We start from the raw sequence: 27,367 nt of genomic DNA, 5'->3' as shown, positions 1-27,367 counted from the left end.
GCTGCTTTAAATTTTCATTTAATTTGTTTCATGCACTGAAGTACAGCCCCCGTCAAAAGTATACAGCCCAAGGGGTTTGCTTCTAGGCTGTCTAGCGGGGCTCCCATGCACATCTAGCAGTCCAAAGCTTAGGAGGATTGCGGAAGCGAAGCCTTTCCTCTTTCGAGAGGTTACTGTCGCTGGGGATGCATAAGGAGGCATACAGTACGCCTGAAAAACAAATCCCTTGGGCTGTATACTTCTGACGGGGGGCGCACATGGAGGTGCGAGAGAAAAAGCTGCCTTGTGGACAGCTTGACAAGATCTCACCCCGTAATAAATTAACCGAAGTCACCGAAAAAAAATCAGTATTTCATTCGCCGAAAATAATATTCGCCGAAAAAAAAACCAAACCTATCGTTCTGACAACTGTATCTTACCGGTACTCACTTACGGGGCAAAAACGTGGAGGCTAACCAAAAGGGTTCAGACTAAGTTAAGGACAATGCAGCGAGCTATGGAAAGAAAAATGATAGGTGTACGTTAAGAGACCGGAAGCAGGCGGAATGGGTGAGGGAACAAACGCGGGTTAATGCCATCCTAGTCGAAATCAAGAGGAAAAAATGGGCTTGGGCAGGGCATGTAATGCGAAGGCAAGATACACGCTGTTCCTCAAGGGTAACGGAGTGGATACCAAGAGAAGGCAAGCGTAGCATGGGGCGGCAAAACGTGTGCAGATGAGATCAGAAGTTTGCGGGGACATGGTGGTCGCACCTGGCAAAGGACATAGTTAATTAAAGAGACATGCAGTGGGCGTGGTCAGGTTGATGATGATGATCGTTCTGAAATAAAAATCAAGGAAGTGAGAACCGATAAGTCCGACCCTTACGGATAACCTAAAGCGGGAAAAGCAGGAGATACGATGGCAAAGGAAACGGAACAGCGGGGGGCAAAAAATCATGCGCAGTATCAAGTGTATTTGATGCTTCCCTGAGTGGCTAATCCCCCTTATGAGTATGTGTCATATCCCTAGGTCACGAACAAACAAACAAAACTAGGCAAGAACGAATGTAGAACGTTAATGAACGGATCTGTGTGAAGATCATCTTAGGAAGTGGGAAGGAGGAATCTCGAAAGAGAGTTCGAATTTAGATTTTGAACATAGGTCGAAAGAATCGTGAATGAGGTTTGAGCAAAGAGCAATGAACTTAGAAATACATGTGATGAAATTTTACTGCACTAAAAAGATCTCTCCCGATAGAAGTAATTGAAGCTCGGTAGGCCGTCACATGCTCGTTTCTGCCTGGGGATTTTATTAGTAACCTTCCCTTCATCTCCATTAATGAAAAAAAAAATCTTGAAGTTTACATCTAGGAAGAGAATTGGCCAATAACTGCGGTCAGTGCGGCCACCCGGATGTATGGCTTGCTAACAAAAGATGTAAGCTCATAGACATCAATGCATTTTTACCTGAATAGCACTGCATAACCAAAAAGACTACGAGAAATAGGGTGTCGCTATTGTGATCTCTATAGGAAAAAAAAACTTCCTCAAGCCGGTCCTAATTTAGTTGTGAAACGCCCGCTTTATGCCGCTCTTTGGCGCTGCAGTCGTACGATACATTGTTATTTTTCAGGCGCATAGCGGCACATATCTACATTCGGGGACCGGCCCAAATCGGAAGGCATCCCCGCCAGCCCAGAGTGCAATCTCCACTTCTTTTGCTGATGCATATGCGGTGAGGACACTCGCAGTACCAACCACTTTAAAACTGCTAGGACCCGTGATCACTGCCACCATGATCACCATCGTCATCCTCATCAAAATAATTGTATTCAAAAAGGGGCTTTACACTGATAATACGAAAGTAACCACTTGCGTTATAACTGAACAAATACAAATATGTAACTGAGCATTTTTTTTGCACGTTTCGTGCCGCTAAAAGACACCCTCGCGTTAAGATAGGTCCCCCTGTACTTTCTACTATCCCCTCACCTCTTTCTTTTCACTTCTACACGCTACCTGCTATCCTTTATGTCCGCTGCCCCAGCTCAGGTGCTCCCAGCAGCGATATCAGATGCCGGGGCTAGCAAAAATTCTTTTTCCTTCCATATTCAATGCATAATAAAAACCACTACTACTACTACTACGACACGGATCGCGCTGCAATGGTTCAAACATGGCAAGTCCCAGCAACATCGAGCACAAGCGACGACAACGACGATGTCAACAACCGTCAACGGCCAACAACAACGCGCCACTCAGCGCGTGTCGTTTACCGTTGGCGCGCTTTCCGAGCTGTGAAGGTGGGCCTTTCAAAGCCTCCTCGCCAGTCGGTCTGCTGTTCCCGGCACTACTGGTGGTCGGACGCTCTCTCGCTCGCTCACCCTGCCCTGCTGACCCTAAGCTGTGAGGAGGCATCGAGACCAGAGATGAGCTCCCCTTCCGTGGCTACCGTGGACGCCAACGCCGACGCGTACAACCTCATCACCATCTGGTCCGAGGCCGGTCTGCTCTTCACTGACCTTGAAGGCCGACAGCCGGCGTTCGCCCCCGGAGCCGCTTCCCGAGCCATGCCTGGACTGAGCAAGCAGAGGAAGGCCCGCCAGTTCTGCGACGTCGTCTTCAAGGCTACGGACGGAGAAGAGGTGTGGGCGCACCGGTTCGTCATGGCAGCCAAGTGAGCTAACGCTCTTTTCTTGCCCGAATGTCCTCTCGGACCGTTTCGCCTGCAGTGTTGCAGTGTTGAAGGTGTCCGTCACACATACTGTAACTGACGCAGGCTTTGGCCATTACTGACCCTTAGCGTGTACGTTATTCAAATGGTGGCGTTATTTATTCATTACCGGTTAACTCAAAGTCAAAACGAGGGCTCTGCGTCTGTTACATATTCAGTAAGACATTTTGAGCCCGTATGCCTTACGCATCCGATAACGGAAACATTCGGAGCCCATTGTTCATGAAGAATGTTCATGAAGAACTGAAGTGATATAGGAAGAATGTAAACTACGATTAAGATCGCCCGTCGTTAGTCTACATCGATCAGACGAAGCGTTTAGTTGGTATCTTTTTAGTTGGTTGGCGCATCTAGAAGTAAGAACGCGTTCCCGTTTAGTGCGCGGTCTTCTATAGCACAGCCACGAAAATTCATCAGGCTGACTCTTTGTTTTGTTTCTTTAGCGTGTACTATGGCAGCCAAGCAGAGCTACTTTGCTTCCTGTTTATTCATGTGAAGGGCTTTGCCTTTTTCGCGTTCCTCTCGCCGCCCCTCACACTGCAGGTTCTCCGGCTGCGGCAACCTCTTCAACGTAACCAGAGAGGCGATGACCAAAGACCAGGATCAGGAGAAGCAGGAGTGGATGCCACCCATCCGCGTGGTCGTGAGTGACATGAGCAGCGACATGCTCGAGCTGCTCGTCGACTTCGCCTACCAAGTGCCCCTCCACGGACGTATTGGGCTACACAACGTCGGTCAAGTGCTCGAGATGGCCGAGAAGTACAACGTGAGTTGGGGACATAGAACAAGACGGAGTCCAGCTGTGCACTGACAGTGCGCTGCTGGCGACACGGGATCAACTGCTTGACAGAAGGGTTGATGGATACCTGCTGTAACCTGTAGCATGGGGCAGCATGTAGATAGATACAACGGTAGATGAATGCACACGATAAGAACTAGCCCAGCCAGATGCCATGAACAGCTGCTGTTTGAGACGGAGAGAGCAAGGACAACAGGAGGCTGTTACGATAGCGAAGCTCACTGTCCCCATGCTGTGACTAAATGTGTTTGAAGATGGACACATGGAACAACTGACCTGCAGTCGGATATAACTCCAGGATAAAGCGGAACTAGACCCACCAAACTGCCATTCATGAAGTTTGGTAGTTTGGTGGGTCGAGTTACCATTATCCCTCAAGAGAAAAGTATACAACAGCTGTATCTTACCGGTACTCACCTATGGGGCAGAAACGTGGAGGCTAACAAAGAGGGTTCAGCTTAAGTTAAGGACAACGCAGCGAGCTATGGAAAGAAAATGATAGGTGTAACGTTAAGAGATCGGAAGCGGGCGGAGTTGGTGAGAGAACAAACGCGGGTTAATGACATCCTAGTTGAAATCAAGAGGAAGAAGTGGGCTTGGGCAGCGCTTGCGATACGAAGGCAAGATAACCGCTAGTCTTTAAGGGTAACGGAGTGGATTCCAAGAGAAGGCAAGCGTAGCAGGGGGCGGCAGAAAGGTGGGCGGATGAGATTAAGAAATTTGCAGGAATACGCTGGCCGCAACTGGCGAAGGACAGGGTTAATTTGAGAGACTTGGGAGAGGCCTTTGCCCTGCAGTGGACATAGTCAGGCTGATGATGATGATGATGACCCACCAAGGAGACCTTCCTACCAATGGTATTGGCCTATTGCAACGTCGTTAAGGTCAACCACGTTTCACTTACCACGGCCGCTAATAGATGCGCGCTAAAACATGCGAGGTGGTTAAGTGCGACATCATGAGAATCGGTCGATGCCATTGGTTGCAGGGCCTCTTTTGAGTGCCATCTCTGGCTTCATTCTTGAGTTATATTAGACCAGTGTCGTCTCTAACGAAGCGACAAAGTGTGGCTTCAAATACTGGACGGGACCCACGGCAGCGGGAGAATTCCTACAGACGCTGGAACGAGAAGATTCGAACTGTCGTCACTGCAACTTACCGTGTCCAGAGAGGCAGTGTGTTAGTGCCGAGGCCAGAACCGCAAGGATAGCGACTGAACCGACATTCTCCTATTTGCCGAAATTAGGGTCGCTAAAAAGGGACGAAGAACAAGAGAGTAAGATGACAGAATAGTGACAGAAGACTGGAATGTTAAGTCGTTCTAATAAAGAATGGGTAATTAAGATAGGACACCGCACAGTACAAGATGACAGTAGGAGAAAGCTGTCTAGACTAGCGGTGAGGACGCTACGCCGCATCCCAAATTATGGGTGCTAAAGCATAGAGTGACAGAAAGAAGCACGATACTGTATCAAGCAGTTAGGATGCTTGCGGACTGTGGCTGTAACCATAATTGGTTCGTCTGTTTAAGCTTTCTAGTTTGCTTTGATTCTTTACGCCTATACGCTCGTTCCTGCTCGAAAGCAGAAGGCCGCTAGACCTAAGTGCTGAAATTCTGCACATCTGTGAGAAATATTTTGCATGCATGCATCGTCTTGAGTGTCATGCCTCGATGTATGCATGACTGAGGATATGAAAATCAATAAGTGTACAAAAAGGGTCGTACAACGTGTCGAGGCCGGAGGGAAGCCATCACCAGGGATACGAAGACGGGCCTCTTGTCATGGGGATGCTGAGTGGCAGCTGACGTGTGCGGTGTTGTCACTTGCGGCAGCACTGCTGGGGGCTTCGACTGTCGCAGACTGGTTATATGTGGCTCCCGGAGGTCCGATGCTGGTTGCCCCAAACCTTTGGCCCAGGTCCACCACGCAGAGAAGACGTATACAGGCGGAAAAGTTCAAACGGGTGACCTTCGGGTGTCTTGAATGTCTCAAGTGGCTCCTTCAGTGCAGCTGTGGTTGCGACGTCGTGAGAATGGGCGGGGTAGGTGTTGCGCGTCTGCTTATATTCCGGTCTCGAAAGAGTGCGAAGGATGACGGTTTAGGACGACACAAGTAGCATCCGAGGCTCAATAGGCTGACGGATGAAGAAACTGGTGGGAAGATCAGCAGAGTAGCACTTTTCCAAAGGTAGGATGAAAGCCATGGATCCCATGCTAGCAAGCAGACGTGGTTGTGTGACCAGTTTCGGCCTGTGCTCAGAAATGAGAACACGTAAGAGAGTGTGCCCGGCGCCGAGTCAACCAAAATCGCGCAGGACGGAGTAGAGATGCTCAGATGTTGGCGGTTGGCATACTTCTCGCGGACTGTGACGCATTCGGTCAAGCTAACCGATGGAATAATCTCAGAATGCGGGTAACAGGTAGCAATAAGCTACCGAAGCAGTACGAGTCTTTCAGAAAGGTGACAGAGCAATCTTGTGGTATGAGTCTACATTTCCGGGTGGACACACCATTATTCAGCAAATTAGACAGGCCAAGGCTGGTGGCTGCAGCAGATGGCCAGGCCCATAGGCTCTAGGTCTTCTTGCGCAAGGCTTGCTATCCTTGGGTAGTCTGTTTACCCATGGAACCGGAGAAACGTGAAGAAGACGTGATTGAGGCGTGTTGATCTATCATCAGCCTCTGCATACAGCGCATTCCTTCCCAGTATGTGTAGCAGCCCTTTGAGTCTCGCTTAACCTCGGGCACTTTGCGGGATGTGACCAACTGACGGTTTGTTGAGGACTCCAGGTGCAAACGTTTGCGCACATAGAACAAGTAGTGTAAAGGGTCGGTCCGGTCAGTCCCTTCGTTCACGAAGGTGCTGCTGTGGACAGAGTTTAAGCAGCCACGTCCGAACGGAGCATTGGTGCCAGCGTCGAGCCATTAAGCAGAGAGACAGGTCCATGAAGCACGACGCGCAGGGGTCAGCTGCGACGGAAGTGACCTTTCTGTACGCGTGCTAGAAGACATCGTGGATCGTGGAGTTACGACGACGATCAAACTGGGGTGGCTCGGGACCTTCGCCGGCATGAACCGAATACAGAAATCAGGAGCGTAGAGTCGCATAATCGGTGAAGAAACGGTTGCAAGGAGGGTCGGTTGCTGGACACTGCCCGTCGGAGGCAGCAGCGGCGTAACTTTCGTAGTCTCCATGGAGCGGCTCATCGTAGATGTCGACGAGCCAACGTGCAGGCGTTCAGCACGCTGGCAATCGGGAGAGACGTCAGTCTTAAAAGAGGAGGCCGGAAGACGAGGGTCTCGATGCACGGTGCTACCAAGCAGACGTGGTTCTGTGACCAGCTTTGTCCTGGACTCAGAAATGAGGAGAGATAGCGCAGCTATGGCTGCCCGGTGCCAAGCCAATCAACCAGCGCGATGAAGAGTTGAGATGCCCGGCTGCGTATTCGCCAACTGCAGCCTGTACAGCCACATGGCTTGAAACCACGGTGAATTGATCACGGTGACTGAAGATTGTCACTACGGCTTACCTAAAAGGGATAATAGATCCTATTAAACGGCGTTATATGGCACTAAGCATCACGATTTGCGACCTAAAAGGGAAAAAATTGTAAAGAGATGAATAAAAAAACAATAAAATTACAGTACAGAGAGCGGAGTCGAACGGCCGACCTTCCATACGCAACACGTGGCTCTAATCCACTGCGCCATAGCGGCGATGTCAAGCCGTCGTTCTGAATGAATATTTATAACCAGCCTTAATGTGGCTGCTACCTGCCGGTGGGCGGCGCTGTCATTGCTGGCTGTACCGGCTGCATTTGGCGAACACGCTGTCCCGGCTGTTGTCTGCTAGCGTGCGTCACGCGGACTGATGATGATGATGATGTCCTTAGGCTTAATGGCACATACCCACGGCTGCGCCCGCTCCTGTCGCTTCGTTCTCGTTGATCTGGGTCAGTCACAAGTTAAAAAAAAGAGAACATTAATCGATGGCCCTTCCCGTGCATTCAAGTGATAAAATTGACCATGACAAAGATTGTTATTGAGAGATATAAACGTGATGTCTTACACCATTCATGATTGCTCAGATGTTTAATATCTATTTGTTAGGACTGATGGAATCGATAAATGATATGCTATTTATCGGTTTTCCCAACGTCTAACCGTGTCGCCCACGGGATGGTGGTGAAGCACCAGCGAGAGCACCTGGCTAGACCAATAGAACTTTTCTCAACAACGGCGATAAAACAAAAGATAACTTGTTACCGTGCAGCTACGAACTCGGCGACGTTATCATCAGTATCATCATCGCCACAAGTGTCCCCTTACCACAAGCAGCCGTGTTCCTGACACCGAACATTGCAGCCAAAGGCGTCATTCATTTCCTCTGCAGCCATGTCATGCTGTGCATATTTGCGTTTTTAAAAGCTGTCAAGGAAAGTCACGGCGTCCAGGCTACCGCTTCTGCCCTCCTGGAAACGTTAATGGCCAGAAATCAGGGATTAGGGAAATGAGGATGCCTGGTCTTGTTATTTTTAAGAGAGGCGGTTTACACGTCGATACCAGGACACGATCATGGACACTTGCGTGAACCAAGGGCCAAAAATGGGACCTATTTGGACTTCATGTTTCTGTGAAAATTGGAAGATGCAGCCGGTAATAAATACAAAAAGTTCCCAGAGTACACATGAGCATGCGATTTGCACGGTGCCTTAACGCACGTGCAACGAATCTTCCGTTCGACTGGATAGTGGACAGCTATGACGTTGCCCATTAATGCGCGCGTATAGAGTTTAGATGTAGGGGAACCTAGCTCATAATAATAGGGACATTACCATGCCACAAAAAGTTTTTTAACTGAAATAAGACAAAAGGCTTTTACCTGTAGATACTCTTTCCCACTTCGAGAAAAAAAAATTCTTCGCACTCCCTGGGCAGTCCTCGAAGTGATCTTCTCTGAAGACTCTTTTTTCAGACTTTTCGCTTTGTGCAATAACTCCTGAGCTTCATTAGAATTTTATTTCACTTCTATTCACTCTGATGACGCAGATAAGCAAGATTCGCGAACACTGCATCAACATGCTTAAGCAGAACCTGGAACCGGACTCCTGCATCGACACCTACCATCTGGCCCTCACCAGGGGATACAACAACCTTGCTACAGATGCCCTTCGCTACCTGATCCGACACTTCGATGAGGTGTGAACTCCAGGGCGAACTTCAGCGACACTACCCGGGTTGCGCGTTTAGGATGCTGTAAACCGAAATATGTTGAAGAACAAGCATACTCCACAGACGGGATAAAACTACAGTAAAATGGAACGTTGAGCTAGTTGGTGCGTCATATTTCTAGAAACAGTTCAAAATATACGGACAAGCAAGCAGATGGGACGACCGTTGACTGTTCACGTGCGAGAAAAAGTGCACATAAGACAAGCAGGCAGATGCTTGAACATACGATTAAGGGAAGACAGCGGTTCCTTGATTAGCGCTCCGTCCTCGAGCTAGGCACTTCATCACAAAAAATGTCGCCACGTATCCAGGCTTCGCCAGGCTTCGGTGTTCTGCAAGCAAAAAGATACAATAGCAAGAGTATTGAAAGAAGCATACCTTATCCACAAGAATCGTGACACGTGTGTAAGCACCCCGTCTGTTGTTATTCATGATTGTCAAATTTCCTATCTAGACGAGCCTGAATGAATTTCAGTGCTTGGTTTCTTATCTGCGAACATGCGCACTTGATCGCGAAATTCTACTTTTTTGTGATCTGCTGGAATAAATCCTTCAGTTGATGGTAAGCGTTGGTTCCATCTATTTGTCTGTCCGTGTCTTTGGCGCTGTTTCCACAAATACCGCGAGCTACACTTCAGCCGTGCAGTCTAAACAAATAGAATTGAATTTCAGCATATGCGTAAACTTTATCTTATTTTCTGCATTGCCTTATCTTCTTGTCTTACCTTATCTGTTATTAATGTCTAAATTCTTCGTTAACAGATGAATATGCAGATGCAAACCTATCGGGAAGGTTGCGAGAAGCATCATAAGAAAACTCGCTGGTTTACTTTCGAAGGCCTCACGCGGACCTGTTATGAGGGCAACCTGCTTACGCGCAACATTAGACGTCATATGTAGGTGGCAACACTCATACCTTCGACTTAATTGCATCGTTCAGTTGAAAAAGTCGTTTTTCTTTCTCTTGGCACAGGTCTGGGAGAACGATGAGCAGTTCCAGTCTCTCACCCCTGAGGAGCTGCGGACCATCCTGATGGACAACCGGCTACACGCGCCTAGCGAAGTAGACGATACTTTCCGCTCGATCCTCAAGTGGATATCCACAGACGTAGCGGAGCGGAAGAAGTACCTCGCCCAGCTTCTGCCCCTCGTGCGATTCGCGGGGTGCACCGTCTCGTGAGTTCCACGTCGCCCTAGGCCTACTTCCGCGGTGTGAGCGCTCTGATTGGCTTCGAAGCCGGAGGCAGAACAGCAGGCTGTACGGTTTTCCACAGTTGCCGGTAGTCAATAGACGCCTTTAGCATACCGTGTACCGTGTTACTCTTACCGGTACCGGAGTACCGGGAGCCCGCTGTTGGATAGATGCGGGTTAGGAGTCGTTGCTAGCTCGCTGCTGCTGCTGCTCGCTGCTTGATGAAACCGCGGTCAAGCTTCGAACCCGTTCCCACCACCACCAGGACATGAGTGCCGTCGAGTCAAAGAGCTTGGTGATGGGAGGAAGATTACTAGAGGGTTTATTTAAATTTTTACATCAAAGCGAATAGAAGTGAGACTGAAGTGAGACTCTTCTGCCGCATTCGTTGTCAACTTTTATATCCTTCTCGTTCCCTCAAGTCTCTAGGTTGAGGACGCCCACGAGGGAGTGGGAGGGGCCTAGAGCTTTCTCTTGTGCGCACAAACACAACGCCGCACTTAGGGTCACGCCCCCGTCACATGTTGAGTCTGAGGGAAAGAAGGTTGCCGTCGAGGTAGAGTCGACTGCGGTAGGTGGTTTCCGGCCAGCCGAAGGTTCCCGCGGGTCACCGACATCTGTTGTTCATCATATCACACCCGCCGCTCGAGGCCGGAACGCGAGGTCACGAAAAGGTCGGAAAGTGGTCCCTCGTCCTTGGAGATGTTCGAATGATGCCCGCCAGCTTGTCGCGGTGCTTGGCATGCCAAAGAGACACAGGAACCGAAGCCCTTTGTTCCCCGGCACGGTCACAGCAATTGGGGAAGATAACGTCCGTCTCCCCGCGGCGGCGGCGGCGTTCGACACGTGCGGACACTTCGGAAAGGGGATCTGGTTTTGCTTAAACTTCAGCCCCTTCGTTTTGGTCCTGCACTCCGACCGGGCAAACTCCATAATTGGAATCAGCTGTCTGAAGTTGCTCGCAGCCATATACAGCAGAAACAGGTGTGCTGGCTGGTTCCAAACGAGACCCGCTGACGTCGATCTCAACACCACCCACTGCCGGTGAGCATACGCTCATTGGTCCCCATGCTGCAGGCGCGTGAGCAGCTGCCAGGTACCTGGCGCCATCTGGCGCCATCAAGGCGATTTTGCGCATGCGAACTGGCTGCGCGCAGGCTCCCGGTACTCCGGTACCGGTATGGGTAACGCGGTACACGGTATGCTAAAGGTGCCTATTAGGCAACTTTAGCGTGCCGCGTACCGTGTTACCGTTACTGCAGTACCGGGAGCACGTGCGCCGTCAGGGGCATGCGCAGATCACCTTGACAGCGCCAGATGGCGCTAGGTACCCGACAGCTGCGCGCGCACCTGCCGCATGAGGGCCAATTAGCGCGGACGCGCTAGAGGTTGGCTGGCTTTCGGTACTCCGGTAATCGTAACATGCTACGCGGTCTGCGAAAGGTGTCTTTTATCTAATTGCAAGTTATGAGCAACATCGCCCGGCCGCTAGTGGTCTTGACCAGCCCTAATTTGAGCTGATCTGCTAGCCAACCACTAGAGGCCAAAAACAAAAGCGCAAATAAACAGACAAAACCATCATTGTGAAGAGAATTTAAGGTTGGTTTTTAAGTCAGTTTAGCAACTTTAAACATTCCAAAACGAGCATTTATGCTGTGTGGATTGTTTTCTTTATTTTTTAATGAGTAGGGTTGTCAGATTTGGACTAGAAAATACATCTCACCATGCGAAATTTGCCTATGACCGGCAATTATTATTATTTCAATTAATTTTTTCTGTTCGTTTAGTTTCGATTTCGACACTCGAACGGTGACTATGACGTACAAGAGGACTTGAGGTCACGTGAGGTGTTGCATGTAAGAATTTCACCGTAATCGCTGCTTCGTCGTATTGGTTCGCCCTTGGAGCGGGAATGAAAACAAATTAACAGCCAGCTATTACGTAAGCTGTTACTTAGACTAGGTATGCGACCATAACCCCTCTCTTACGCCATAGCTATCACTCGCTTATTTAAACCAAATCTGAGACAACATGCGACAAGAAACTGACAAGCGATCTATGGGCCGATCTGAGGGAAACGTTTAGCATTAGTCTTTCATTGTTCTTTGTATGACACGGCAAATTGCACACACTTCTTTACATCAATATTTCTTGCAGACTTGTTTTTTTTGGGGTGGAGTACGGGCGAGTTGGTTGCTCAAGTTAACGTGGTCACAGCGCGAAAACGACGTAAGGAAAGGGAGAACAGGACACACAGCCCTGACTTTCAACTCATGAGTTTATTCAAGGAAATAGTGAATACATACAGAAAACAAAGCATGACACCACAGGAGAAAGAGACCATGTGACTGAAAAGGATATATTTACAATCCATGGGATAGGTATTCTATTTTTTTCGTAGTTAACTAAATAGATGCGTAGCTCCAATATGTAGTCTGCAATCTTGAGAATAAAAGGCAGCATAATCTACCAGGGACGATTTGTCAATGCGCCTTAAGCGTTTTATCGATCACTACATGACTGACCATTCAGTTTTAAGCTTTTCTTTTTCTCTCGAGCAGAGAGTTCGACCGGGTCGTCACCGATCCTCAAGTCCAGGGTGACGGAGACAGCCTCAAAGTCCTCAATGCGATCCATCAGGTCGGTTGCTGGTCTGCATCAAGGTGGTTTACCTCTGTCTTAGAAACAAAGTGAACCTAAGGGATTTCGTCTGTGCTTTGTATATTCTTCACGCTCTCGTTCTCATTGGGCTAACAAAGTATCAGTGACAGCTGTGCCGTCAGCCTCTCCGCTTTTTCTTAGTAAGCGTGCGCATTTCCAGGCCCACATGGTCCGCATGACGACAGATGACGCAGTCCCAAAAGCGCCAAGCTCAATGCTGTACAGAAAGAAATATGCCCACGATGATGACTCGTGTGCAGTGGGTGGTAAATCTGACGAAAAGAACTGAGGATATTCTGCAGAATGAAGAAGTATCCACACAGATGTCGAAGCAGACAGAATAAGTATCTTAAAAAAAAAACAACAAAAGACAAGATGCTATGCCAAGTATTTTCCATGGTTCTAGACCAACTAACTGAAATGTCGGTTTTACTACAAGAATTGTCCACAACGCTTCAGGGTTTGGGGTAACGAAGGTAACGTGAGTGGATCCGCGGTAGATGTTGGTTATAAACGGTTAGACTGACGGCTTAAAAGCAGGTCAGTAAGCAATATATATAAGTTTACAACTGAAAACCGTCACAGAGTTAAAACCAGCATAACCTGTACTTAAAAAGGACAAAATTCAAAGTAGCTGTTTTTAAGGTTGAAAGACTGGAAAAAAATTTACACAGAAAAAAGTGACGAGCCTTGCGGCTCACGTCATCACCCTGTACCCAAACTGGCAGAGTGCTTTCAGCATTCATTCATCCAGCCATCCACCTGCTCCCGGGCTCATATACTCGTTGAGACTGAGGTAGTCTGGAAGTTTTTTTTTTCAATATTTCATTTCCCTACGCATGGAAAACCGTAAAGCGCGAAGAGATAACGAACTCTTTAACCTGGGAGTGGTTTCAGCAGCCTATTTCTCAGCGCATGAAAAAAGTTATCGTCAGCGTCAGACTGCACGGCTTCGCTGCCATCTTTTCGTGTACAATAGATGTGCTCGTTATAGCCGATACGGAGAACAGATAACCAAAAGTAGCTTTTGGTAGCGGAGTGGATTCCAATGAGAGAAACGTGGGAAATACGACACTACGGAATTTGCCATGATAGGGCGGCTACAGCTGCTGTAGTACAGGACTCCGAGTTCAGTGTAAGAGGTCTTTATCCAAATGTAGATGAAACGTGCCTATTACTTCGTTATAGCCGTAGCTTCGTTATAGCCCGTGTTGACCGAGCTTCCAAGGGGAATCGCTATTCCTTCGTTATATTCATTATTTAGTTATAAACTGTTTATTTATTACGAGGTTCGACTGTACATATGCAGACCAGCCTGCACTGTATTTGTGTCCTTATTATTCCGCACTGAATGAATTGCTTTGATGAATATGAATCGAGTTCATGAGGTGATGGCCGAAGACCATGGTCTGGGCTGTTCTTGATGCCGCATTCCCCGCACAGTCGCTGACTCGCCAGTCGATGGCGCTGGGCGAGTGTGCTGGCGTCGACCTGTCCTCGAAGGTGTGGCTCACCCCGCGCATCCCCAAGGACATCCTGTTCCTGTTCGGGGGCTGGACGTCGGGTGCGACCAACAACATGCACGCCTTCAACTGCCGAACCGGTGCCTGGCGCCTCCTGGGAAACCAGTACACTACGCCCCGGTATGCAAAGCGCATTTTTATTGCAAAAGCAATACTACGCTCATGAACGGCCTTTCGCGTAGCGGCGGCCGGTAGCCACGCTTGACCTTTAGAATGACCTCTGACGTCACACCAGGGTGAGAGATGGGCTACCCAGTCGAGTCGTCGCGCAGCGGCGGCCGGTAGCCACGTGTGACCTTTGACGGCGTGCCATGCCTAGTGATGTCATAGCATGACGTCATGCCAGGGTGAGAGATTGGCTGCCAAGTCGAGTCGTCGCGCAGCGGCGGCCGGTAGCCACGCGTGACCTATAGACGCGGCGTACTGCGTTCCTTTTTTAGACGCGGCGCGCCGCGTTCCTTCCGTTAGAGGCGCTGCGCTCGCTTTCGCAACCTACCAGGCTTAACCAAAGCTAAGCCCCCGACAATTATTTTATGCTAACATGCGCGTTCCCCCTTCTTCTTGAAGAAGTTCTGTCTGCACCGTGAAATGGGCGAATTGTTTCATGTTCTCAAGGAGAATAATGTAACAGACCCCCCCTTATAAAAACGGTCTATAGACAGTCAATAGACTTCTTATAGGCTCTATTGCCTTCCTATAGATATTTATTTTTGTCTATTCATAGTATATAGTCTGCTAAAAGTATATGACCATAAATCTGTGGATTGTCTATAACATTTGTATTAGCTATAGACTGTTCTCTAGGATTTGTCTATTAGAGTTCATAGACTTTATAGACAGAAGTTATAGACAGTCTATAAACTGTCTAAAAATTTGGTGATGGTGCAGACAAAAGAACTTCTCTAAATGTTGGTCAGCGCACTAAGGCCCCCCCTCCCTCATCTTCTCTACGTTGTGCTTCCACACACTCACGCTATGTCAGCCTCTCCTTGGCATTCTAATGCGCATGCTCACAACTTAAGCGTAAAAAATCGCTTGCAGTAAAAGACCCACCTACGAAGCCCATGAAACAAAAGTGATCCAAATGCAAATGTGATGCGCCTCTTTCCTTTTCACTGGCCACATGCTTCTGGGTTCTGTCAATGATATGACGACCAATGAGGCCAAAACAGACTGCGTCATATGGGTCCTTGTTACAAAGTTTTGAGGGCACTAAGACGACAAACGGAAAGAAGTGGACGAACAAGTCGGTGAATTAGTGCAATGTTACTCTCTACTTCTGTCTGTCCGTCGTTTTAGCGCCGCAAAATACGTAACTTAAGGAAATAGCCCACACGGCAAAACCTTGTTTCTTTTACCATAACTTCTGGGTTATGCGGTCGTCGGCGCAATGTGCTTTCCTCCCCCGCAGGGCGTACCATGGCGCGGCGGTTCTTAACTCTTGCATTTACATCGTGGGCGGCTTCAACGGCCGCGAGTGCTACCACTCCGTCGTCTGCTTTGACGTCAACCTGAACCGATGGAGCCACAAGGCCAACATGATGCAAGCCCGCTGCTATGTCAGCGTCGCCACACTGCAGGCAAGGCACTACGAGAGCGAAGGCAACCAGATCTCTCTCGCATCTGCTCTTGTCCTTCCCAGTTTTAACGCGATTCTCGTCATTATAGCGAAACGAAGCATGCTCAACGGCCCTCTGGACAAGCCATTCGTCAGGGATGGCCTTTCTACAAATAGTGGTCCAGCAACGCCGGCTGCAGCGAGAAAGGCATACACGACGACCATGCATTTCAAATCGATATCACTTCAAAGATGTCGATTACGAAACTCTGAATCCGTCAAAACCAGGCATATTCCGCTGGCAGTGCTATGTAGTTTAGTAGGGTGAATCGAAAGCGAGTTAGTAACCTTTTGAGGCTCGAAATTTTATTCAAGCAGCTGAACGCTCAGACTATAGTTTACAGAGAATAAAACAAATGAGGTGTCGGAAAGAATTTGGCTTTATTTAAAATTAGCATGATGAGGAGTTGGCCCCTGCAGAGCTTCTCTTCGATGTTCTAAATCTCACATCCACAAGCCATTGCTATGCACTGTAGATGAAGTATGCGATAGGCTGACCTAGAAATATGCTAACAATCAGTTGTCGTTCACCCCTTTCAACGTGCGACGGCTGGTAAACCGGACCCTTTCAGTGTGTTTCCCGAACAAAAAGAAGGGAGGGCGGCCGCCTGTTCTCTTTATGTTATGACGTTCAAATTGCCTTGTCTTACAACAGATGATAACAGAAAGATCAAAGCTTGTGTGGTATGCGAGAAAAAAAAAAATTTGAGGTGTTGCTCTGCAGAAACGCTGCGAAGCAACTGGGCAATTAACTTTCTCCAGTACTCTGAACAGAATGGAGTAAAAAGGGTGTAAACTGTCCTCTAGCGCACACCCTTCTTTAAAGAGTATGTATTCTCTTTTTACTGCCATGTAGGTGTATTCGTGTTTAGAGCGTGTGACGCACGACAAGTCCTCCCTTTGTGCTAAAAGGGCTTAAAAGAAATTCTGATGATGATGACGACGTTGGTGAACCCTTTTCTTCCTGTACCTGGTCTCTGCCTGAATTTCTCGTCTCGTCGCAGGGTCTAATCTATGCCATGGGTGGCTTTGATGGCCGCCTGCGGACTAGCAGCGTCGAACGCTACGACGCCAAGAAGAATCAGTGGACCCAGGTTGCACCCATGAATGACGTCAGAAGCGACGCTGCTGCCACGACGGCTGCAGGACGAATCTACATGTGAGCTTGGGGGAATGAATGTGATTTAGCGAAACTGGACATGCTTGCAACTGAAGGTCAGCTCGGCCGACAAGCAGAGGTTTTCTCGCCAAAGTAGTCCAGATCGATAGCTGGACGTCACGCAAAGAAACACTGTCATTAGGAGAAGAATATAATTTTCTGAAAGTATATTGAATGTCCCGTTGGCTTCACACAACTTGACTTGTTTTTGGGAGCTTTCTGGAGGGAAATGCTATTATTTATTGTTGAGCAGATATTTTGCCTCTCGTGTTAGAACAACGAACTTAGTCTGGTGTGGGATATTACTCGTACTCTGGTGTGGGATATTAGGGGAATAAGGCTTTGGGAAGTATATGGCGGAGGAAAATAAGAAACAAAGGCGTCTAAAAAAAATTAAAGCATGTCAGTCATGAAATTGGGAAGCGGGCACTTCATGTTAAAATATAAATTCCATTTGCACTAGTGCTTAGCCAATAGGCTGTATTTTAAACTGGTGAAGTGTTCTCTGGTGACATGTTACATCAAAACCGGTTACAGTCGGTGAACTGATTCGCTACCACTTTCCGTATGTATGTCTTGCTCTAAACTGTGTTGAACGTTGCCCTCAACCGCGCTCAGCCAACATCCACTGCAGAAGACACGCATATACTACGGACATGCAATTATTGTGTTGTGTTGTGTTGGGTTTTATGGCACATAGGGGACATGCAATTAGGCCTGCCCTTCGATATAGGTGGGTACTCTATCACACGAAAGCGGTTGATCGATCTAGTTAGTGTTCAGTTGATATCATAGGAACACTAATGTTCAGACACGGACAAAGGGACGAAATGGACGAAGGGACAAAGAAATACTCGCCCACGCTCATCCCGTGATCTCAGCTATATTACAGCAGCTTGCCTGCTCTTAGCTATGCACCTAACTTCCTGCCACCTCATGGGGTACTTTTCCTTCCCTTGAAATATATTCTCCTACCCTGAAAGGCCGGCGGTCATGTGCTCTTCATAATATTTGGTCGCATAAAACCCATTTCTTTTTTATTTTAGCTAGGACATCATCAACCGGCATTGCTTCTCTAGTCCACGTCGCTGTCTTTCTGTCTCTAACAGTCGCATCACTTGAGGTTCCATTTTATATTGCGGTGGGTGGGGGTGGATAGGTTGGCCACACTTGGCTCAGAACAGGGCTAATTGGCCATCACTTTTATAGGCCTTTGTACAGATGTGGAGGTAAGAGGGCTGCTACTGATAAGTATGCGGGTATGCTTGTGTAATGTACAGCTCACACCCGAGACGGAGCCACGTACACGCGCGGTTACGGGTTTTGGCATGCGTTCTTGAGAGCGGGTGCATATAGTATCCTTGAGGGTTGGGCGTGGTACGTAGAATGCATATTAAAAGCTTCGCCCCATCGATTGCTTTCTTCTTCTCGGCTCAGCGTGGGTGGCTTCACGGGTCGGGAAGTGCTGGACACGGTCGAGTGCTACGACCCGTCATCGAACACATGGACCAGGGTGCTGACGATGTCCACGCCTCGGAGCGGTGTCAAGGTCGCCACGCACAAGGATATCATCTACGTGATCGGTGGTTACAACGGCGTCACGCGTCTGTCCACAAGTACGCTTTTGATTTGTGACCACGCTTCTTGGATTACAAAGCGAGACAAGGTGAAAGGGAACTTGTGGTCTTAGTAGTAACGGTTTTGGTCCAATGGCTCAGCGGCAACCAAGAAGGCAATGCGCTAAACTCCAGCTTGTGATGTACAGCAGTGAAGCGTTGAAGCAATAACGCAAAATTCAAAGGATACAGCTGTTTCATTAAAATAGGTGTGCATGAAAATAAGCGTATAAAACAAGTCAATGTCGCAAAGGAAGGTGTTCATCCTGCTTTTTAAAAAAAAACAGCGCTGAGACGAGGGACTAAGAAAGAAGAAGACAACAGGACCGGCGCTTTGTCCTCCTTTGTCCTTTCTTTGTCCCTCGTCTCAGCGCTGTTTTTTCCCATCAGTATGTACCAACTAGCTCAACTCTCCGTTTTGCTGAAGGTGTTCATTTGGAATCCTGTGGCTCTGAACAAAAAAGTTTCGTTTTTTATTGCCCTCTTCAACGCTTTATCATTTGCGTTAGTTTTAGAACCACCGTGTTGGAAGAATCTTGCCGTTTGTCCGTATGAAGCCTCTGTTGGCAGTAGGAAAGGTGGAGAGAGGGAACGTGGGAGAGGGCGGGAATCAATGGGTGGCTGGTGACGAAGAGGAGAGGGAGATTTCCTTCTCCACTCTCAGGGAAGTGGGAAAACGGGAGGGATAGCGAATAGAGGGTGGAAGGCGACGGGTGGCAGGTGGGGATAGTGCAGCGAGGGCTTGGCGTGTCGCGCCACTCGCTCGCATGGTCTGAACCCTTTAGCGGCGGCTGCTGCTCCGTCTGTGGCGCGCATTAGTGCTAACGCGTACTCTGCCACATCAGTCCCATTGATCGTCCAAACTTTATTCATGCACGTTAGCTAGTCCATTAATTTGTATCCATCCATATAAGGCAGGTGCCCAGCGTGACAAACGCAGCGAGGGACAAGGGTAGAGGAAAGAAAAGGGGGCCTTTAGACGTCATGAGTGACGTGCTTATGTTTGGACCAATCAGTGATCGTCATTATGAGCGTTCAGCGTGAGAACGGTACCGTATACGCTCGAAAAGTGGCCTTGACAGGTGTCGGATCTATTCTATCCTTCCATCCTCATGTTCTCGCGAGGCCTCTACACCATTCTCGAAAAACCCATCTCCCTCCCTACAACAACTATTTCTTGTATGCCATCCTGCTTACCGCCACCTACAAGTGGCAACAGTCTGTCATCAGAACAAACTAATACTTTTTCCCTCTCCTTCATCCGTGTTTCTCTTTCCAGTGGAGCAGCTCGACACCAGAAGGGCTCGTTTCTCCGAGCTGCCCAGCATGAGCCAAGCCCGGAGTAACTTCGCCGCTGTCGTCCTTGAAGGGTTTATCTACGCGATAGGAGGCTTCAGCGGTGTGTATACGCGCGCTATTCACGTCTCTTGCGCATGCGCACGAGACAAAGAACGCAGAGCATTCATCAAAGCGGCTCAGTCAGCCCATTCAGTAGGTGGACGTATATATAGACCCCACTGAATCAATCGGGTCGCCGCAAAGAGCGGAAGTAATGGGGGGGGGGGTTCTATGGTATTCAGTCTGGTCAAGACATACATGTATGAAGTATAATCGAACTGGCATACGTATCTGAAATCTATATTTCAAGATAATTATTTGGGAACTGTTGTGTCCCCTTATTGCTTTTGTGTGTGTGCGCCCTCGCATCCTCCTCCTAACGACCACTCGCATCCTCCTCCTAACGACCACTTGCCCTTCGTCGCACGCTGTCGCCAGATGCCCCCCCCCCCCACGGTGCGCCCCCGCACCCTCCTCCTGTTCTGGGAAGCCACTCCCTCCCGTGGACGCTTCTCCGCTCCCTCCTTTCTTCGGGCGGCCAGTTCGGCTCCTGCCTCGGTCGACGCTGGTCGCACCCTCATCAGCTTTAAATAAACGAAGTCTTAAAGTACCGTGTGCGTCTTTCGCTGCATTCAACACAGCGACCGGACACGACAGTGGCGACGAGAAAGTGGATTCGACCCGCGCTACGCAACGCTATTGACAAGCCATGGCTACGCGAGGGTTTCCCAATCAGATACCAGAGTTCAACGGCTCATCGTGGGTTGGACGCCTTCAGTTCTACTTTGAAGCTAACAACATCACAGACCCAGCCTTGAAGAGGGCCAACCTGCTGACGCTGTGCGGGGAGCAGACCTACGATACTGTCTGCGCCCTTATTCAGCCAAGCACACCAGCGGCAGTGTCTTACGACGACATCGTAAAAGCGCTGCAAAAGCACTACGACCCAAGACCATCCGAGGTCTACAGCCGGGCTCGCTTCCAACGACGAGATCAACTGGGAGGAGAAACTGTGAGCGCCTACGTAGCCGCGCTCAAGAAGCTCGCAGCCGACTGCAATTTTGGAACGCTGTCGACAACAGCTACCGGGCAGGAGGGAGACGCAGCTTCTTCTGCTAACACCACCATGCTTCCCTTGGACATGATGTTACGCGACAGATTTGTGTGCGGACTGAGTGACGAGTCACTGCAGCAGCGCCTGTTCGCTGAGAAGGACCTCACATTCAGCAAAGCTTACGACATCGCCGTTCGAGCGGAGAGCGCCGGTCACCAGCAGAGAGGGATTCGCCGGAACACCGAGCCGGTACACCAGACAAGCAACCAGGTGCGCAAGCCTTCTGTTGTTGTAAAATCGGTCAAAAAGGCACAACGCTGCTGGCGGTGTGACGACCAACACAACCCCCAGGGATGTCGATTCCAGTCAGCCACGTGTAATTTTTGCCACAAGCGAGGGCATATCGAAAGAGCATGCATTACGAAACGGAGACTTGCCAAGATAAAGTCACCTTCCCAGCCTAATCACAGCGTCAACGCCTCAGAGAATACGCCGCTATCTGATCTCCATGGAACAACATCAGCAACACCATCTGTGTTGTACGACCTGAACACCATGAATCTCGGCACGCGACCGAAGATTTTTACAGAAGTAAGCGTACATCACCAGCTGATTAAGTTCGAGGTGGACTCCGGCGCAGCCTGTACTCTGATCAGTGAGGACACGTTCCGAACTTCATGGCCATCTGACGCACCCGCCCTGCAACAAGACGACACGCACCTGCGAACGTGGTCAGGACAGAATCTGCCACTATTGGGCTCTGCCAACGTGCAGGTTAACTACAACGGCCAGACCCATACGCTACCTCTGCTTGTTGTGAAGGGCACAGGATCAAGCCTTCTAGGGAGAAACTGGTTTTCTCCACTAGGCGTGATGATATGCGGCATACACCAGACGCCGAGCCAGAACATGGTTGAGCAACTGCAAGAGAAATACGAAAGAGTATTCTCGGAAGAGATTCCAGGAAACGAAGGGCCCCCGGTCACACTGGAGTTGTTGGACAACGCGCAACCCAAATTTCTGAAGGCCAGGCCGGTGCCGTTTGCTCTCCGAGATTCAGTTGAAAAAGAGTTGGACAAACTGGAGCAGCAAGGTGTCATCGAGCCGACGCAGCATTCAGAATGGGCCACACCACTTGTCGTAGTTCGCAAGAAGAACGGAACCATACGCCTCTGCGGAGACTACCGGAGCACCGTCAATCTTGCGACTAAAGCGTCCTCTTACCCGCTACCGACACCTGAAGAAGTATTCAGTGTACTACGTGGCGCAAGAGTCTTCAGCACATTGGACCTCACCCAGGTGTATCAGCAGCTGAAGGTGAGCGAGTCAACTGCTGAATTATTGGCAATTAACACACTGAAAGGCTTGTACAAAGTCAAGCGACTGCCTTTTGGCGTAGCTGCAGCCCCGGCCATATTTCAAAAATTCATGGAGACAGTGCTTCAGGGCATCCCAGGAGTTTGTGTCTACCTTGATGATGTCATCATCAGTGGCACTTCCACTGAAGAGCATGCAGTGCGCCTAGAGCTCGTTCTCGAAAAGCTATCAAACGCAAATTTGCGCATAAGCAAAGTGAAATGCTGTTTTGCGGTGCCAGAGGTGCAATTTCTGGGACACCGAATTGATGCAGAAGGCATTCACCCTACCGAGGACAAAGTGCGAGCGATCACAGAAGCACGAGCTCCAACAAACAAGCAGGAGCTACAGGCTTTTCTCGGACTCTTGACGTTCTACGACCGGTTCTTGGAACAAAGAGCTACCGTGGCCAACGACTTATACCAACTCCTTCGGAAAGATGTGACATGGACATGGTCGCCACGCCATCAGCAGTCATTCGATGCCCTGAAAGACCTGATTCGAAGATGTACAGTCCTCCGCCACTACGACGAAAGGAAGCCTCTGCTTTTGGCTTGCGACGCATCACCGTACGGAGTCGGCGCGGTTCTATCGCAAACTGACGAGCAAGGAAGGGAAGCTCCCATCGCCTTCGCCTCACGTACGTTGTCGCAAGCAGAACGCAACTACGCGCAACTTGACAAAGAAGGGCTAGCCATCGTCTACGCGGCGACACATTTTCACCAGTACATTGCCGGCCGGAAGGTGACCTTTATAACCGATCACCGACCGCTATTGGGCATTCTGGGACCACAAAGGCCTATGCCACCAACTTTGTCTCCGCGAATGACACGTTGGTGCATCAAACTCTCAGCGTACGACTACGCTCTGGTCTACCGCAATGGGAGTAAACATCAAAACGCCGATGCGCTAAGCCGTCTGCCACTAGACGCAACTGTTGACGAACCATTTCCACCAGGAGACGTTCTGATGTTCGAAGCACTGCCAGAACCTCCGCTTACAGCAGGCACAGTTGCAGCATCTACGCAGAAGTGCGCAGCTCTCCGGCTAGTTTACACAGCTGTTCAACAAGGCAACGTGCATAAACTCAAAGGGGACAACTTCGACGCTTACCGCAGGCGAGCTACCGAGTTGAGCACCCATCGCGGCTGCATCATATTTGGGTCCCGAGTTGTGATGCCGAGAGAACTACGCGCACAAGCTATGTCTCTCATCCACGCCGGACATCGGGGCATCGTTGCAATGAAAAAGTGTGCCAGAAGCTACATGTGGTGGCCTGGCATTGACAACGACATCGAAACAGTGGTGCGAGAATGCAAGCCTTGCCAGAGCAGCCGGAGCGCCCCGCCGAAAGCTCCTGTCCCAGAATGGGAAAAGCCAGACACACCATGGCACACACTGCACATTGATTTTGCAGGACCAATTGAGGGCTGCACTTTCCTTGTGGTCGTAGATGCCTACACAAAGTGTCTTGAGATAAGGCAAATGGGACAGACGACTTCGGCAGCAGTCATTGACAACCTCCGATCACTATTTGCAACGTTCGGCCTGCCGCGCAAGGTAGTGTCGGACAACGGAACACCGTTTGTGTCTGCGGAGATCCTCAAGTTTTATCGCGACAACGGGATCTCATCAGTTACATCGGCCCCCTACCACCCAGCGACAAACGGACAAGCCGAGCGCTACGTAGCCGAGCTAAAACGCGCCCTTGAAAGAGATCAGACAGGCTCGCTGCAGCGCCGCCTTGCGCGCTTTCTCTTCAAGCAGCACACGACGGTTCAGAGCACAACAGGCGAGACCCCCTCGAAAATGATGTTCGAGCGTGAAATGCGAACCCAGCTCACAGCCATCCTCCCCGAGCCAAAGGCAGAGACGTTCCGGGAAGAAAAAGCAATTCCGCGCTGCGGCACGCTTAATGAGGGGCAGCGCGTCCTCGCCCGACAGTTTCTGAAAAAGCCACGCTGGGAGGAAGCTACAATTGTCAGACGCATAGGCCTGCGCTCTTGGCTCGTCAACATACATGGCACAGTAGCACGCCGACATCTCAACCAGCTGCGTAGATTTACGACGCCGTCTGAGAGCTGTCCGCCAGCGGAGAGAACACGTGCACCATCTTCCCACATAGCCTGGCACCTCTTCCCGGAAGAAGAGACTTCGCCCAGGACAGACCTAGGAGACACAGCGAACAACAGCCAGCCTACAAGTGTTTCTCCCCCGAGCGCACAAAGCCAGCGCGCCTCCACGCGTGAGCGCCGACCCCCTGCACGATACCAGGCAACTTTCTAAGGGGGAAGGAAGTGTTGTGTCCCCTTATTGCTTTTGTGTGTGTGCGCCCTCGCATCCTCCTCCTAACGACCACTCGCATCCTCCTCCTAACGACCACTTGCCCTTCGTCGCACGCTGTCGCCAGATGCCCCCCCCCACGGTGCGCCCCCGCACCCTCCTCCTGTTCTGGGAAGCCACTCCCTCCCGTGGACGCTTCTCCGCTCCCTCCTTTCTTCGGGCGGCCAGTTCGGCTCCTGCCTCGGTCGACGCTGGTCGCACCCTCATCAGCTTTAAATAAACGAAGTCTTTAAGTACCGTGTGCGTCTTTCGCTGCATTCAACACAGCGACCGGACACGACAGGAACCCTTCCACGAGGAACACGAGGACAAGACAAGTACGACAAGCAGCTCACATTTTGCCGCAGATTCTTTATCTGCCGTCTTATTTGCGCAATACTGCTGAGCGAACAAGGCTTATAGGGTAGCCCCGGAGTTATTCGACGGCCACGTATGCTGACGAAGAATTTATGTGGGGGGTTTTAGTGTGCAGCTAGCTTTCATCCTGTAGACATGTAGTTGCCAGAATAGAAAAAAAAAGATTTCTTTTTCTGCTTTGAATTCACGTATGTTTGTGCCGAAAGAAGTGAGCCAAATTCAAGGCAAAAGAAACTGAGCCTTGTGTGGCATAGAGTGGGGTTAGAAAATTATCAGGCGAAAGTCATGTTAGAAGGCGTTCGGGAGTTTTCTCGGGTATGGTCACAGGACGTGTTTAGTTAGAGATCGGTGGGAATTATACATTTCTTTATCTCGCTTGCAGCAAGCTTAGCCTCTCTGATTATGATGGTGAGGATGACATTCAGCCTACATTTTTGCTCATTGCTTTAGGACCATCCCAAATCCTTAAGAGATTCCATTGTGCCGTCTTTGCCGGAAGTAGCCTAGCAACAAGGTTTGTTTCATATCCGTGTAGTGGAGCACTTATCCCACCTCTTAAGCTTTAAAGGCATCTAACGTAAACTGAAACATTATCCTCTCCTTTTGAGACATTTTGGTGTTTAGGGACGCCGTAAAGATTCCACTATACGGCTGAGAAGCAAACCCCGTTACTTGTTTAGTTTTGGCAAAGATGGTATATTGTAGATTTATGAATTGTTGATAACTGATTCATCTCAGCACCTGATTTAGAAATACATCCTCTGGAAACGGGCAAGGGTTGCAAGCTGATACGCTTTGCATGACACCCGCTTCACTACGCTTGCATTGCTCAGAGGCAATGGCGGAACAGATGCAAACAAGGCGAATACTTGTACATGTACAAAAATGAAGATGCAAGTGCAACCCAAGGCCATGGAAGCATCTCAAGACAGATAAAAAACAAAGCAATACATTCCAATACATTACAAAACGTTGCCATCTTATTATGCGAAACATAAGGAGCTCGTTGGCTCGTTTGGCGACGTCCGGTGTCACAGCTGGGTAGGTGCCAAGTTTGGTTTGGTTTGGTTAATGGGGTTTAACGTCCCAAAGCAACTAAGGCTATGAGAGACGGCGTAGTGGAGGGCTCCGGAAATTTCGACCACCTGGGGTTCTTTAACGTGCACTGACATCGCACAGTACACGGGCCTCTAGAATTTCTCCTCCAAAGAAATTCCAGCCGCCGCGGCCGAGATTGAACCCGCGTCTTTCGGGTCAGCAGCCGAGCAGCATAACCACTGAGCCACCGCGGCGGCTGTAGGTGCCAAGTGTCAGGTCACGTGACCACATATGGTGGGTTCGTATGACGAGGTGTACGACTAAGCATCACACTTCATACGCGGTCGTGACAAACATGTAATGTGACGTCGTACAACCGAAACCGACAACCGGTAGGGACGTTACTGACCAGAAAATGAGAGCTGGGAGTGACGTCAGCAAACCGGAAGTTTTGAAAAACGCCTCGATGGGCTCCCTGTGCTGCAGCAACTCACGCTGGGAGGTTTCTAGGCGTCCATTCGTTGCCCATAATCACTACTGCGATTGTTTCGTTCGGTTTCAGGTTTGTTTATTGCTTACTAATAAGCTCCACAAAAGGGGTGGTTCAGAAAGCAATAATTAATGACGCTCACCTTTAGTGATTTATTTCCGCCTTCACCGCCCCACTAGGAATGACGACCGTGTCTCTGGTCGAGCGGTACGACATCGAAGGCCGTAAATGGTATCCGGCTCAGCCCATAAATATGAACTGCAGTGCCTCGGCGGCAAGCATCGTATACGATGTAGCCAATCCGGGTGAGTATATGCCTACTTTACCATACTTTCGTGTAATATACCTCTCAGCAGAAGAATTCCCGATCGCAACTGAACCGCATTGACGTAACTTCTATACCTAATTCGTGTTCACTGCAGTGCTAAAATGCAATTCAGCTTCATCAAAGAAGCAATAAAGTAATTAATCGCGATAGACTGTTCAGTCATATAGTACCTCTGAGGGCGAATGATATTAGTTGGCATTTTATTTGCAAAGGTAGATATTCCACAGGTCAATTCCTCGGCTTGCTTGCTAGAATATTGCGAGCATATCTAATGCGTCGCTAAAGTGAATTTCATCTGCTGCTGAATGTTGTACAGTAAATGTCAAAGGTCATCATTGGGCCTTCATTATGTGAACTAGTGCCTGTAATGTATGATATATATTGCATGCCATCGGTTGACTTTGTCACTTTGTGTGCACTTGGCACCAGTATTTCCTTTTTTTCGGAATACTTTCTGTAAATATTATTATCATCCTTGTTTTTATACTTTCCCGACTTAAACGAGACATTTTTCTTTGTAACATTAGTCGCGAAGGCATTTTTCTA

The 27,367-nt window shown here is 49.3% G+C and overlaps 1 protein-coding gene across 1 annotated transcript; it reads left to right on the top strand.

Moving 5' to 3' along the window:
* Positions 1 to 2,411: 2,411 nt before the first annotated feature.
* LOC149353407 (kelch-like protein 10) lies at positions 2,412 to 26,881 on the top strand. The gene is made up of 11 exons (XM_089575815.1): positions 2,412 to 2,659; positions 3,260 to 3,482; positions 8,566 to 8,715; positions 9,722 to 9,924; positions 12,502 to 12,580; positions 14,045 to 14,244; positions 15,536 to 15,704; positions 16,747 to 16,901; positions 18,339 to 18,517; positions 19,797 to 19,916; positions 26,673 to 26,881. The coding sequence occupies exons 1-11, from the start codon at positions 2,412 to 2,414 to the stop codon at positions 26,879 to 26,881; spliced, it is 1,935 nt and encodes a 644-aa protein (XP_089431941.1).
* Positions 26,882 to 27,367: the final 486 nt, after the last annotated feature.

Source organism: Amblyomma mixtum, chromosome 3 (genome assembly GCF_055824585.1).
Source record: "Amblyomma mixtum isolate Tamu chromosome 3, ASM5582458v1, whole genome shotgun sequence".
NCBI lineage: Eukaryota > Metazoa > Arthropoda > Arachnida > Ixodida > Ixodidae > Amblyomma > Amblyomma mixtum.
The sequence above is the reverse complement of the archived record's forward strand: the minus strand, read 5'-3'. Positions and strand labels throughout refer to the sequence as shown.